This window comes from Solanum lycopersicum, chromosome 7 (genome assembly GCF_036512215.1).
Source record: "Solanum lycopersicum chromosome 7, SLM_r2.1".
In the NCBI taxonomy this organism is placed as follows: Eukaryota; Viridiplantae; Streptophyta; class Magnoliopsida; order Solanales; family Solanaceae; genus Solanum; species Solanum lycopersicum.
The window spans coordinates 38,090,085-38,102,679 of NC_090806.1; the positions used below are offsets into that span (position 1 = coordinate 38,090,085).

General features: G+C 39.6%; 1 protein-coding gene across 1 annotated transcript; it reads right to left on the reverse strand.

The window, feature by feature from the left end:
- Positions 1-6,336: 6,336 nt before the first annotated feature.
- Positions 6,337-9,170, reverse strand: LOC138337420 (uncharacterized). Its single transcript, XM_069287329.1, has 7 exons — positions 8,895-9,170; positions 8,480-8,573; positions 7,825-7,985; positions 7,637-7,770; positions 7,155-7,328; positions 6,500-6,869; positions 6,337-6,348 (listed from the first exon to the last, which is right to left on the reverse strand). The coding sequence occupies exons 1-7, from the start codon at positions 9,168-9,170 to the stop codon at positions 6,337-6,339; spliced, it is 1,221 nt and encodes a 406-aa protein (XP_069143430.1).
- Positions 9,171-12,595: the final 3,425 nt, after the last annotated feature.

Here is a 12,595-nt window from a genome sequence, read left to right on the forward strand (position 1 = left end):
TCGTAATGACCATAACGGGTACGAAAGGCAATCTTTGGGATAACTTAATCCCTAAAACTAAGCTGATGATACCCAGAAGAAGATCAATCTTCCAGAAGAAACTAGACCCTTGGAGCTGATCTAATAAGTCATCTATTCTAGGAAGTAGATACTTGTTCTTTATATTGACTTTGTTGAGCTGCCAATAATCGATACACATCGTAAGGGTTCCATCTTTCTTTTTCACAAAAAACACTGAAGTGCCCCAAGTGGATATGCTCGGCTAGATGAAACCTTTATTAGTGAGATCTTTTAACTCCAGCGTCAACTCTTTGAGTTTAGCTGGAGCCATTTTGTAGGGAGGAATTGAAATTTGTTTGGTGTTGCGATCTAGGTCGATACCAAAATCAATCTTCCGAGGGGAAGGGACTCCAGACAAATCATCGGGGAAAACATCTTGGAACTCACTCACTACAGACAAAAAGTCTATGGAAGGAATATCACAATCTAGATCATTGACACTCACAAGATGGAATAACAATCCCTTGGACATTTTTTTTATTAGATTTTAGGTTCTAAATCAAGGGACTTGAATCACTCGAATTGTACTCCTCCCAGACCATCTCTACTTCAATAGGGAAACGGAATCTCACAACCCTACTACGGCATTCCATGAAGGCATAACATTTATGGAGCTAGTCCATACAAAGTACAATATCAAGTCATTCATGGTAAACTCAATAAGGTGTGCACACATAGTCTTACCACATACTACTCTTGGGTAGTCTTTATGAACCCTATCAACTCTTACATTTTCTCCTAAGGGAGTAATAACTACGATAGGATCATGTAAAACCTCAGGTAGTGTTTCAAAAGTAAGAGCAAGCAAGGGAGTCACAAAAGAAAGCGTAGACCTTGGATCAAGTAGTTCATAAACAGAGGTTGAGAAAAATTGCAACAAACCTTTGAGAACATCAGCAGACTTCTCAAACTCCTTCCTGCCCTTCAAGGTGTAGAATTTGTTCCTGCAAGGAGGCTCGAATGCATCAGCATCTAGGGATTAGGCCTAGGCTGAGCATTACCTCCAGTCTGACCCCTATTCTGTGGACAGACCCTGACCATATATCCGCTCTTCCTGCAACTGAAGCAGGCATTTGTGCCTAGTCTGCACTCCCTACTGTGAATATGTTCACACTTGCTACATTCCTTTCTGGAACACTCCACATCACCTCCATTGCGATTCTTAGGCTCGGTTCTACCTCCTCTAGGTGTTGCACTCCTCTTAGAGTTAGAGTTCACAGAACTATGATGCCCTCTCTTAAATCTGGGCTGATCATGAACTCCAAAAGTACTCCTACCACCACCACTGCTGGGACCTTTTTGGTCAGAAGGATTAGGCCTTCTAACCTGTTGGAATCTCTTCTTATTCTTGTTGTCCTCAACCTGCTTGACATGGACTATCAGCCTGGACAAGTCCATGCTGTCATGGAGAATTGCATCCCGACACTCCTCCTCCATGTACTTTGAGATTCCTATAAGGAACCTAATCATCTCATCCGTGCTGTTCGATACGAGAGAAGTGGCATACAAGGAAAATTTTATGAATTTTAGAAAATACTCCCTGACAGTCATCGAGCCCTGCTTAAGGTTGATGATCTCCTCAACCTTAGCCTTTTTCATCTCAGTGGGGAAGAACCTTTCCAGAATGGTTGTCTTCAATAGCTCCTGAGTGATCGGACATCCGCCCAATGCCCTGCTATCCTGCCACATCTTGCACAAGGTTTGTGCAACATCTTTCAGCTGGTACGAGGCCAGCTTAGCTTTCTCAATCTCTGTGGCCCCCATCACCACCAAAATCATCTATACCTCCTCTACGAACTCCTGAGGATCCTTTGTAGTCTAAGATCCTCTAAGATTGGAGGATTCATCCTCGTAAAATCTCGCAACCTATTCTCCATGATGTGGGCTGGTGGGTTCTCCCGCTAAACCTTTTGTCTGTTGAACTGGGCCGTCATAGACTAAGCCTACACGGTGATGGATTGAGCCATCTGTGCCCAAGTTGTCCGCACCTACGCATCAGTCAACCCAGCTAGGTTAACTGGCACGACCACTCCTGAAGGGGGAGCCTATGGAACTTTGTTTCCCCCACCAACTGCTCCTACTCTCCCTCGACCGGCGTTCCCCCTTGTGTTCATTTTTTTTAAGAAAAAATAAGAATTGACGTTAGATATGCTCATAACACCAAGAAATAAAACATTAAGAAAAGCACGATAAGATAAGAAGAACGGAAATTTCCTATCCATCATGCAGTCTCTAATTCATGATAGTGGTGCAATTCACTACCATGACTTAAAACTACCCAATGTTGTTGATATGAATATTATTATCCTTGGAATTAAATCTAAAGATCTGATCCCACGTTTTTAACAACCGGGGTCTATACCCTAGCCGAAACCAGCGTCATTGATTAAAGAAAATCACAGACAAGCCTACATACATCATCATTACATTGTATAGGTTTATTTTAGCAAAAAATTTAAATCTTTTGTTTTCTTTGAAGTATACATAGACTTCATATTAAGAATTTCATTATATCACATAATTTCAAAAGAACCATCTAATAACAATGATATTCAAATGAAGGAAATAGTTCATACTGCATTAATATAAAGTTTCCAAAATGGTACCAATACAACGTCTGAAAATAAGTAAGAAAGAAACACTTGCAGAACATCCTCTACTAGATCATGTCTACGTCTAAGCTAGAATATAAGAGATAAGCCTCCTCGAAAGCTTGAGGTCCTACCAAGTCCGGATGAATGTTGTACGTCTGGGTAGCTTCAACGTAGTCTCATAAGTTCGAGCGTCCACCTGCACCTGCACCTAAAAGTAAAGGATTGTATGGAATTAGTAAACACTTGTACTAAGTATGGGCGTATGCAACTACACACCAAGGACATGCATGATTAAGAAGAACTCTCTCCTAACGATATGAGTTATGGAAAGCCAAGTCAGTTTGACTTTCCAAAGAAGATTAGAAAAGTCATGCTATGAGAGTAACATGCATCATCATTCTTTTCGTATTGCACACTGCACATAACACATTTCATTTAGCACATACATATATCACATATCTTTCGTTGATATGTCGTGAAACCTTGGAATGACGTGCTTGACATTAGGACTTCTCAAATGAGGGCTCAACATATGGGACCTCAACAAGGGAGCCTTCTTTAGGAAAAAACAGAGTCCACTTCATTCATTCATACATACTTTATTTTCATCCATTTATATACCTATGGTGTTGTTTAAGACTCCGATCGGGTTCATTTTGCAATGACCAAGAATGACCTAGTGTCATTACTTTAGTCTATTCCATCTCTTGATTATCTATCCAAACACATTTGGTATCATTCATTTCATTGTGTGCATTACATGAGGCTGACCTCATTCTTTATTTGGGACCTTTAACTTTAACCGACATAGATCATGTGAGCTTCACAAAATCCAGTGTCTACCCCACACTAAAAAGAGGTAGAATCACTAGCCAAAGTAAAACCAAAACATGCTAGTGTATATAAGGAAATGAACCCTGCTAGAACCCTATGTTGGCAGCATAGGTTTAAAAAGTAGGAGATATAAAGAACCCATACCCACCTAAACGTATAGTCTCATCTCATGAGATTTACACGAACCTGTACCATTCTGAAAAAAGGAATCAGGACTCATAGCTAGCCTATCGACGCTCTGTATAAAGTTCCATTACATTAATCTCACACATAATAGAATCTGGCTTCTATCATGAGGGAATCATTTCTCGATAGATTATTTCTCATCTCATCATTAGTATTAAGTGTGCATTACTCTTAATACTTTCATTGGAGTGTTTCTTAGAGAGTGGTCTCTTTATTATTTTTACACTCTCATAGAAGAGTATAGTTTTTGGTAACACTTATTAGGCTCATTTGAGATTGGTCTCATCTTTCATATTTATCCCCTTATCATGTTGTTATCACATTCATTAAAACTCACCCCATTACCTGAATGTTCATTTTGTCACATGCCAATGCATTTGGCCTTTTAGTGTGTTTCACACTCTTACTTAACCCTCCTAGGGTCACATTATTTCATCATATACATCTTAGGTTCACTTACTTTTAAACGTACGCTGGACTTATAAACCCATACGTACAAGCCATTACGCTTCGTTCATAATTCATCTAAGTGAGATATACTTACCCGAGATTATATGGTACAAGACTTATGAATCTTGTAAGTATGCTAAGGTCTCGAGAACAATTCCTATAGGCAGCATTTATTAAATTTTTGCTCACGTAATACTTATCTATCAATACGAAATTTGGAAAGGAAACCCGATTTTGAACCCCTTAAGCAACACTCAGTCTTATATTAAATTTTGATTAAAAATTTCAGCTTTGGTACCCGAGATCGAATCCCAACGCCTACATTTCTTTTCTTTCTTTTCTCTCCTTGACTTTATGTTTTTGACCAAGAGGATGATGGATTGATTCCCCACAACCTCATTTTATACTTATTTAATTGGTTCTCCTAGTTCCTCACCTATCCGAGAGGTTGTGGGTTCGATTCCCACAAACCCCATTTTATTTATTTTTATTCTCGCATTGACCGGGCTTAATTTCGGCCAAGGACACACGGGTTTGAAGCCCATATACCTCACTATTTTCTTTTCTTTTTAATTTAAGGCTTCTCCAAATCTGCCCAAGTTCGAATCCCCTCTCCCTCACTATTTTCTTTTCTTTTTAATTTAAGGCTTCTTCAAATCTGCCGAAGTTCGAATCCCCTCGATCACCCTATTTTCTTTTCTTTTATTTTAAGTCTTAATTTCATAGTAGTAGGACTTTAAGGTTTCTAGATTCACTAAGAAGGGCAGCAACTATTCCTCTTCGTATATATTAGTGGATAGCCGAAACCATTTTCATTTATCATAAAGTTTTAATTCACTTTCTTACATTTAGCTTAGGAGTTTAACTCATAGTTTTACATACATTTTTGACCAATTCATTAAGTAAATTACTTTCACCTTTCTTGGTCATGAGCATTACGATTTCATCATCATATGTTAATATCACAACAAATACATAGAACATAATTCACCATATTCTTGAAAACAATCCGTAATATGCTTCTCATGGTATCTAGCATTATTCTGTACATAAAACATACATATAGTCGGACACACATAAAATGCTGTCCGAAAACATCGCATTACACAATTACCAACATTTCTAAGATTGTCTACCAGCAAACATACCAACGCATGCACCAACTTTTCATAGGATCTAATGACAGGGGCATGCAAATGGGGACAACCTTAATTTTTCGATTGGATTTAAACTTAACCTTAGGAGACTCTTGGGAAAGTGACCAAGAAAGAAGAAACCCATACCTTTTCAGCCTTTTCAACCAGCCATAACAACACGTCTCAAGCCACACACAAACCTTTCTTCCGAGCTTTGATTCTTGTTCCCAAATGAAGTTCTTTACTTCTAATACTTAGGCATACAAATTGTTCTTTTTTATTGTTTTTTCCGGATGCACCCAAGAATACGTTTAGAACAGTGATAACACATTTGTTTTCTGTTTTTGAATTGTGAGGTAAACTGAAAATGTTTTTAGGAGTAAGATAAATAATAAGAGTGGGCATTGAGCACACTCCTAGTGGGAGTCATGCGCCCTTTTTGTGGGAATTGTTGTTGCCTTATTCAACACAATTAAGATGGTAAATATGATCATAAAATATATATTAAGTTATTATAATGCCCCTCCTTATTTTAATTAATTTAATCAATTAATTCGTGCCCCTTTATGCCTCCAACTCGGCTCGAACCCGAGTATAAAGGTAAGGTCAATCTCGGGTTTGACCACCAATATTTGACTTTTTTCACTTATTACTAACTTTATTTAATTAATAAAATATCAGCCTAGGGTAACTACTATACTACCCCTAGCCCCAAAGTTACATTTATACCCCTAGAACCCTTGCAACCTTGCACTAACCCTCTATGTCCGGTTAGAACTTATCCGGGTGAATCCTAGTATTCAGGTATACTTCATGGCTGGAACCAACTCTGCCTAGCTCAACTAACTCACCAAGTTGGTTGTCTTGGCTGGTGCATAGGTTCAGAGGTCTTGTTCCACGCATATCAAACAGTCTAAACCTGGTTTAACCTAGGCATTGTAGGTACGTTTAGGAATTACTTCGCATAGTCATTTTCTGCTTGTTACATTATCCCCCCCTCCCTTAAGGAACATTCATCCCCGAACGAAACTTCTAATTATCTTGCACAATGTAAATCATATCATAAGATAAGTACTTTACACAGTCAGCTATAGCAACAAAAAATAGAGGAGATAAGGAAACATAGACTTAAGAGTAGGAAGTCTAACCTCAAGAGCTAAAAAGATTAGGATAGAAGGGTCTTATATGGGCCTTGGCCTCCCACATAGAACCCTCAACAAGATGATTTCTCCACAATACCTTCACTCTCGCAACCTTCTTGTTTCTCAGCCGGCCTAAAATCTCAGCGGGAATGTCCTCATAGGACAAGTCCTCATCAACCCCCAAACCTTCAACAAGCAGAATCGATGTTGGATCACCAAGGCACTTCTTTAACATATAGACATGAAACACTATACGAACAGAAGCTAGCTTCGGAGGAAATGCCGACTCAAAGGCCACCTCACCCACATGTTGTAGAATCTCGTATGGCCCAACGTACCTGAAACTCAATTTCCCCTTCCTGCCAAACCTCATAACCCCATTCATGGGTGATATCTTCAAGTAGACCTGGTCACCAACATCAAACTCTAAAGGCCGCTTCATATTATCTGCGTAAGACTTTTGGAGACTGTAAGCAATATCAAACTTGTCCCTTATAACACTGACCATCGCAAATCCCTCATGAATTATATCTGGACCCAAAATGGATTACTCTTCAACCTCAAACCACCCAAGTTGAGACGTACACCTCCAACCATATAAAGCCTCAAATGGTGCCATACAAATGATGGAGTTATAGATGTCATTATACAAGAACTCTATCAATGGCACATGGTCATCCCAACTACCCCTAAAGTCGATCACACACGCCCTCAACATGTCCTCCAATGTATTAATGGTGCGCTTTACCTACCTATCTTTCTTAGGATGGAAAGCGGTACTGATCTTTACCTGCATGCTTAAGCTCTTCTGGAATGATCTCCTGAAATCCAAAGTGAACTGAGATCCTCTATCCGAAATTATAGACAAAAGAATCGCATACCACCTCACTATCTCATCAATGTAGAGTCTCGCATAATCCTCGGCCCTATAAGTAGACTTAATAGAGATAAAGTGGGCACACTTAGTCATCCTGTCCACAATAACCCATATGGAGTCATGTTGTCTCCTAGTCCTTAGAAGACTAACCATGAAGTCCATATTAATGGCCTCCCACTTCTAAGTCGAACCTCAATCATCTGAGTCAGACCACCATGCTTAAGGTGCTCAGCCTTAACCTACTGACAATTCATACACCTGTCCACATACTCAGTTATGTTCTTCTTTATGCCATTCCACCAATAGATTTGCTTGAGGTTATGATACATCTTGGTGGAACCTGGATGTATCGAATACCTGGAAGCATGGGCCTCTGCAACTATCTCTGTCCGCAAATCATCCACATCGGGTACACACAGCCTGTCCTGGTACCTAGGTGTGACATCACCTTCTAAGGAAAAGGACTTATTCATCTTTACCAACACTGAATCCTTCAAGCCCATCAACACAAGCTCAAGATGCTAAACCTTCTTGATTTCAGCTACCAAGGCTGATTCAGAAGTAGGATGAATTAAAACACCCACGCTAGTAGATTCAATCAACCGCACACCTAGTCTGTCCATTCTCAGTACATCCTTCACTAACTCCTTCTTCTCATCATCAACGTGGGTTGTACTCCCAATGCTCAACCTGCTCAAGGCATCACCTACAAAAATTGCCTTCCTTAGATGGTAGTGGACACTGATGTCATAGTCTTTCAATAGCTCCAATCATCTCCGCTGACGAAGGTTCAACTCCCTCTACGTCAACATGTACTAAAGACTATTGTGGTCTGTGAACACATCCACATGCGCTTTGTATTATACACATCTTCAATGCAAACACTAGAGCTGCCAACTCTAGGTTATCAGTGGGATAATTCTTCTCAATAACCTTGAGCTGTTTGGATGCATAAGGCTATCACCTTACCACCCTACATAATAACACAACCCAAACCAACCTTATATGTGTCACGATAAATAGTGTAACTCTCACCAGAGTTAGGCAACGTAAGCACTGAGGCTGAAGTGAGTCTGTCTCTGAGCTCATGCAAACACCTCTCACAAGTCTCCACCCATTTTAACTTGGCTTTCTTCTTTGTCAAAGTTGTCAGTGGGGCAGCAATGGAAGAAAAACCCTCCACGAATTTGCGTTAGTAACCAGCCAATCCTAGAAAGCTATGAATATCGGTGGGAGTAAGAGGTTTGTGCCAGTTCTTAACAGCCTCAGTCTTCCTGGTGTCGACCTCCATACCCTGATTGGACACAACATGAGCCAAAAAAGACACTGATCTAAGCCAGAATTACCACTTGCTAAATATGGGATACAGATGATATTGTGTAAGTACCTGCAAGGTTAGTCTCAAATGATGTTAATACTCTTCCCTTGCCTTAGAGTAGATGAGGATGTCATAAATTAATACTATGATGAAAGAATCAAGGTATTCATGAAAGACTCGGTTCATGAGGTCAATAAATGCAGCTGGTGCATTAGTGAGACCAAATGACATGACTAGGAACTTTTAATGACCATAATGGGTACGAAAGGCTGTCTTTGGGATAACTTTATCCCTAACCCTAAGCTGATGATACCCGGAAGGAAGATCAATCTTCGAGAAGAAACTAGACCTTTGGAGCTGATAGAATAAATTATCTATTCTGGGAAGTGGATACTTTTTCTTTATAGTGACCTTGTTGAGATGCCGATAATAGATACACATCCTAAGGGTTCCATCTTTGTTTTTCACAAACAGCATAGGAGTGCCCCAAGGTGATATGTTTGACTGGATATAACCCTTATCAGTGAGATCTTTCAACTGCAGCTTCAACTCTTTAAGTTGAGCTGGAGTCATTCTCCAGGAAGGAATTGAAATTAGTTTGGTGTTGGGATCTAGGTCGATACAAAAATCAATCTCTCAAGGGGGAGGGATTCTAGGCAAATAATCAGAGAAAACATCTTGGAACTCACTCACTACAGGCACAGAGTCTATGGAAGGAATATCATGATCTAGATCATTGGTACTCACAATATGGCATAACAATCCCTTGGACATCATTTTATAGGCTTTTAGGTTCGAAATCAAGGAACTTGAACGATTCAAATTGTACCCCTCCTAGACCATATCCACTTCATTAGGGAAACAAAATCTCAAAACCATACAACGGTAATACATGAAGGTGTAACGTTTATGGAGCCTGTCCATACCAAGTATAATATCGAAGTCATTCATAATTAACTCAACAAGGTCTGCACACATAGTCTTACCACATACTACTAGTGGGCTGTCTTTATGAACCCTATCAACTCTTATATTTTCTCCTAAGGGAGTACTAATTACGATAGAATCATACAAAATCTTAGGTAGTGTATCAAAAATAAGAGAAATCAAGGGAGTCACAAAAGAAAGCGTAGACCCTGGATCAAGTAAAGCATAAACCGATGTTGAGAAAACTTGCAGCATACCTTTGACCAGATCAGTAGACTTCTCCATCTCCTCCCTGCCGTTTAAGGCATAGAATCTGTTCCTCTAAAGAGGCTCGACTGCAGTAGCATTCTCGGGATTAGGACTAGGCTGAGCATCACCTCCATCCTGACCTCTATTATATGGACATTCCCTAACCATATGTCCTCTCTTCACGCAATTCAAGCAGGCATTCGAAACTAGATTGCACTCCCCACTATGAATACGATAAAACTTGCCCTATTCCTTTCTGGGATACTGCACATTACCTTCATTGCCTTTCTTGGGCTTGGGTCTGCCTCTTCTGGGTGCTGCACTCCTCTGAGAGTTAGAGTCCCTAAACTCTGATGCCCTTTCTTAAATCTGAGTTGATCACAAACTCGAAAAGTGCTCATTCCTTCACCAGTGCTGGGACCTGCTCGGTCAGAAGGTTTACGACTCCTAACCTCACGGCCTACCCTCTTCTTTCTGCTGGACATGAACCATCAGCCTGGACAAGTCCATGCTGTCATGGAGCATCGCAGACGGACACTCCTCCTCTAAGTCCTCCTCTAAGGAACCTGCTCAACATGTCCCTACTTTTTGACACAAGGGAAGTGGCATACCGGTACAATTTTATGAATTTCAGAGAATAGTCCCTGACAGTCATCGAGTGGTCGGACCTCCGCCCAATGCTCTTCTGTCCTTCCACATTTTTCACCTAGTATGTTCAAAATCCTTCAGCTGGTACGAGGCCTTCTAAGCTTTCTTATTCTTTGTGGTCCCCATCGCCACCTCCTCCATGAACTCCTGAGGATCCTCTGCAGTCTTAGATCCTGTAAAGATTGGAAGATTCATCCTCATAAAATTGCCAACTCCTCCATGAACCTCCTATCTTTTGGTCTTGGTCGTCATAGTCTTAGCCTGCACAATGATGGATTGAGCCATCTGGGCCAAAGTAGTCCGCACCTCCACATCTGTCAACCAAGCCTGGTTAGCTGGCATGGCCACTCCTGTCTCTGGAGCCTAGGGTTGAACTTTGTAGCCCCCAGAAGTTGCTCCTACTCTCCTGCAATCAGTGTTCCCCCTTGTGTTCATTTTTTGAAAATAAAATAAGAATTGATGTTAGATACGCTCATAACACCAAGAAATACATTTCTTTTCTTTCTTTTCTCTCCTTGACTTTTCTATTTTTGAATGAGAGGATGTGGGATAAATCCCCCACAACCTCTTTTTATTTTTATTTAATTGGTTCTTCACCTATCTGAAAGGTTGTGGGTTCGATTCCCACACACCCCATTCTGTTTATTCTTATTCTCTCATGGACTGATCTTAATTTTGGCAAAGGACACATGGGTTTGAATCTTATTTACCTCACTATTTTCTCTTCTTTTTAATTTAAGGCTTCTCCAAATATGCCTAAGTTCGAATCCCCATTTTATTTTCTTTTTAATTTAAGGCGCTTCCAAATCTACCCAAGTTCGAATTCCCTCTCTCACCCTATTTTCTTTTCTTTTATTTTAAGTCTTAATCTCTTAGTATTACGAATTTATGGTTTCAAGATTCACTAAGAAGGGAAGCAACTATTCCTCTCCATATATATTAGTGACTAGCCAAAACCATGTTCATTTATCATAAAGTTTTAATTCACTTTTTCACATTTAACTTAGGCGTTTAACTCATAGTTTTACATACATTTTTGAAAAATTCATTAAGGACTTTGCTTTCACTTTCTTATTCATTAACATCACAATTTCATCATCATATGTTAATAACACAACAAATACATTGAACATAATTCACCACGTTCTTGAAAACAATCTGTAATATGCTTCTCATGGTATCTAGCATTATTGTGTACATCAAATCTACATATTGTCGGACACACATAAAATGATCTGACGGTGTCCATAAACATCACATTACACACAATTACAAATTTTCCTAAGATTGTCTACCAGCAAACATACCAACATACATCAACTTTATTGAGGATCTAATGACAGGGGCATGCAACGGTGGTCAACCTTAGTTTTTCGATTGGATTTAAACTGAACCTTTTGGGACTCTTGGGAAAGCAACCAAGAGAGAAGAAACTCATACCATTTTAGCCTTTAAATGCAAGCCACAATTACACGCCTCCACCCATACACAAACCTTTCTTCCGAGCTTTGATTCTTGTTGCCAAGTGAAGTTCTTTACTTATAATACTTAGGCGTAAAAAATTTTCTTTTTTTTTGTTTATGATGGATGCATCAAAGAATGCGTCTAGAACAGTGATAATACGTTTGTTTTATGTTTTTGAATTTTTAGGTAAAGCTGAAATTTTTTTAGGAGTAACATAAAGAATTAAGAGTGGGCATGAAGCACACTCCTAGTGGGAGTCATGCGCCCCTTTTGTGGGAATTATTTTGGGCTTATTCAACACAAATAAATGGTAAAATCAAATTATAAAATATAGATTAAGTTATTATAATTCCCCTCCTTCTTTTAATTAATTTTAATCAATTAATTTGTGCCCCCTTATGCCTCCAATTCGGCTCGAACCCGAGTGTTGAGGTAAGGTCAATCTCAGGTTTGACCACCAATGATTTGACTTATTCTGATTAATTAAAAACTTTATTTAATCAATTATATATAAGCCTAAAGTAATTAATATACTACCCCTATCTCCAAAATTACCTTTATACCCCTAGAACCCTTAAAACCCACGACTAACCCTCTGAGTCAGGTTAAATCTCTTCCTGGTGAATCCTAGTATTCTGGTACACTACATGGCTGCAACTAACTCTGCATAGCTCAACTAACTCACCGAGTTGGTTGGCTTGGCTGGTGCA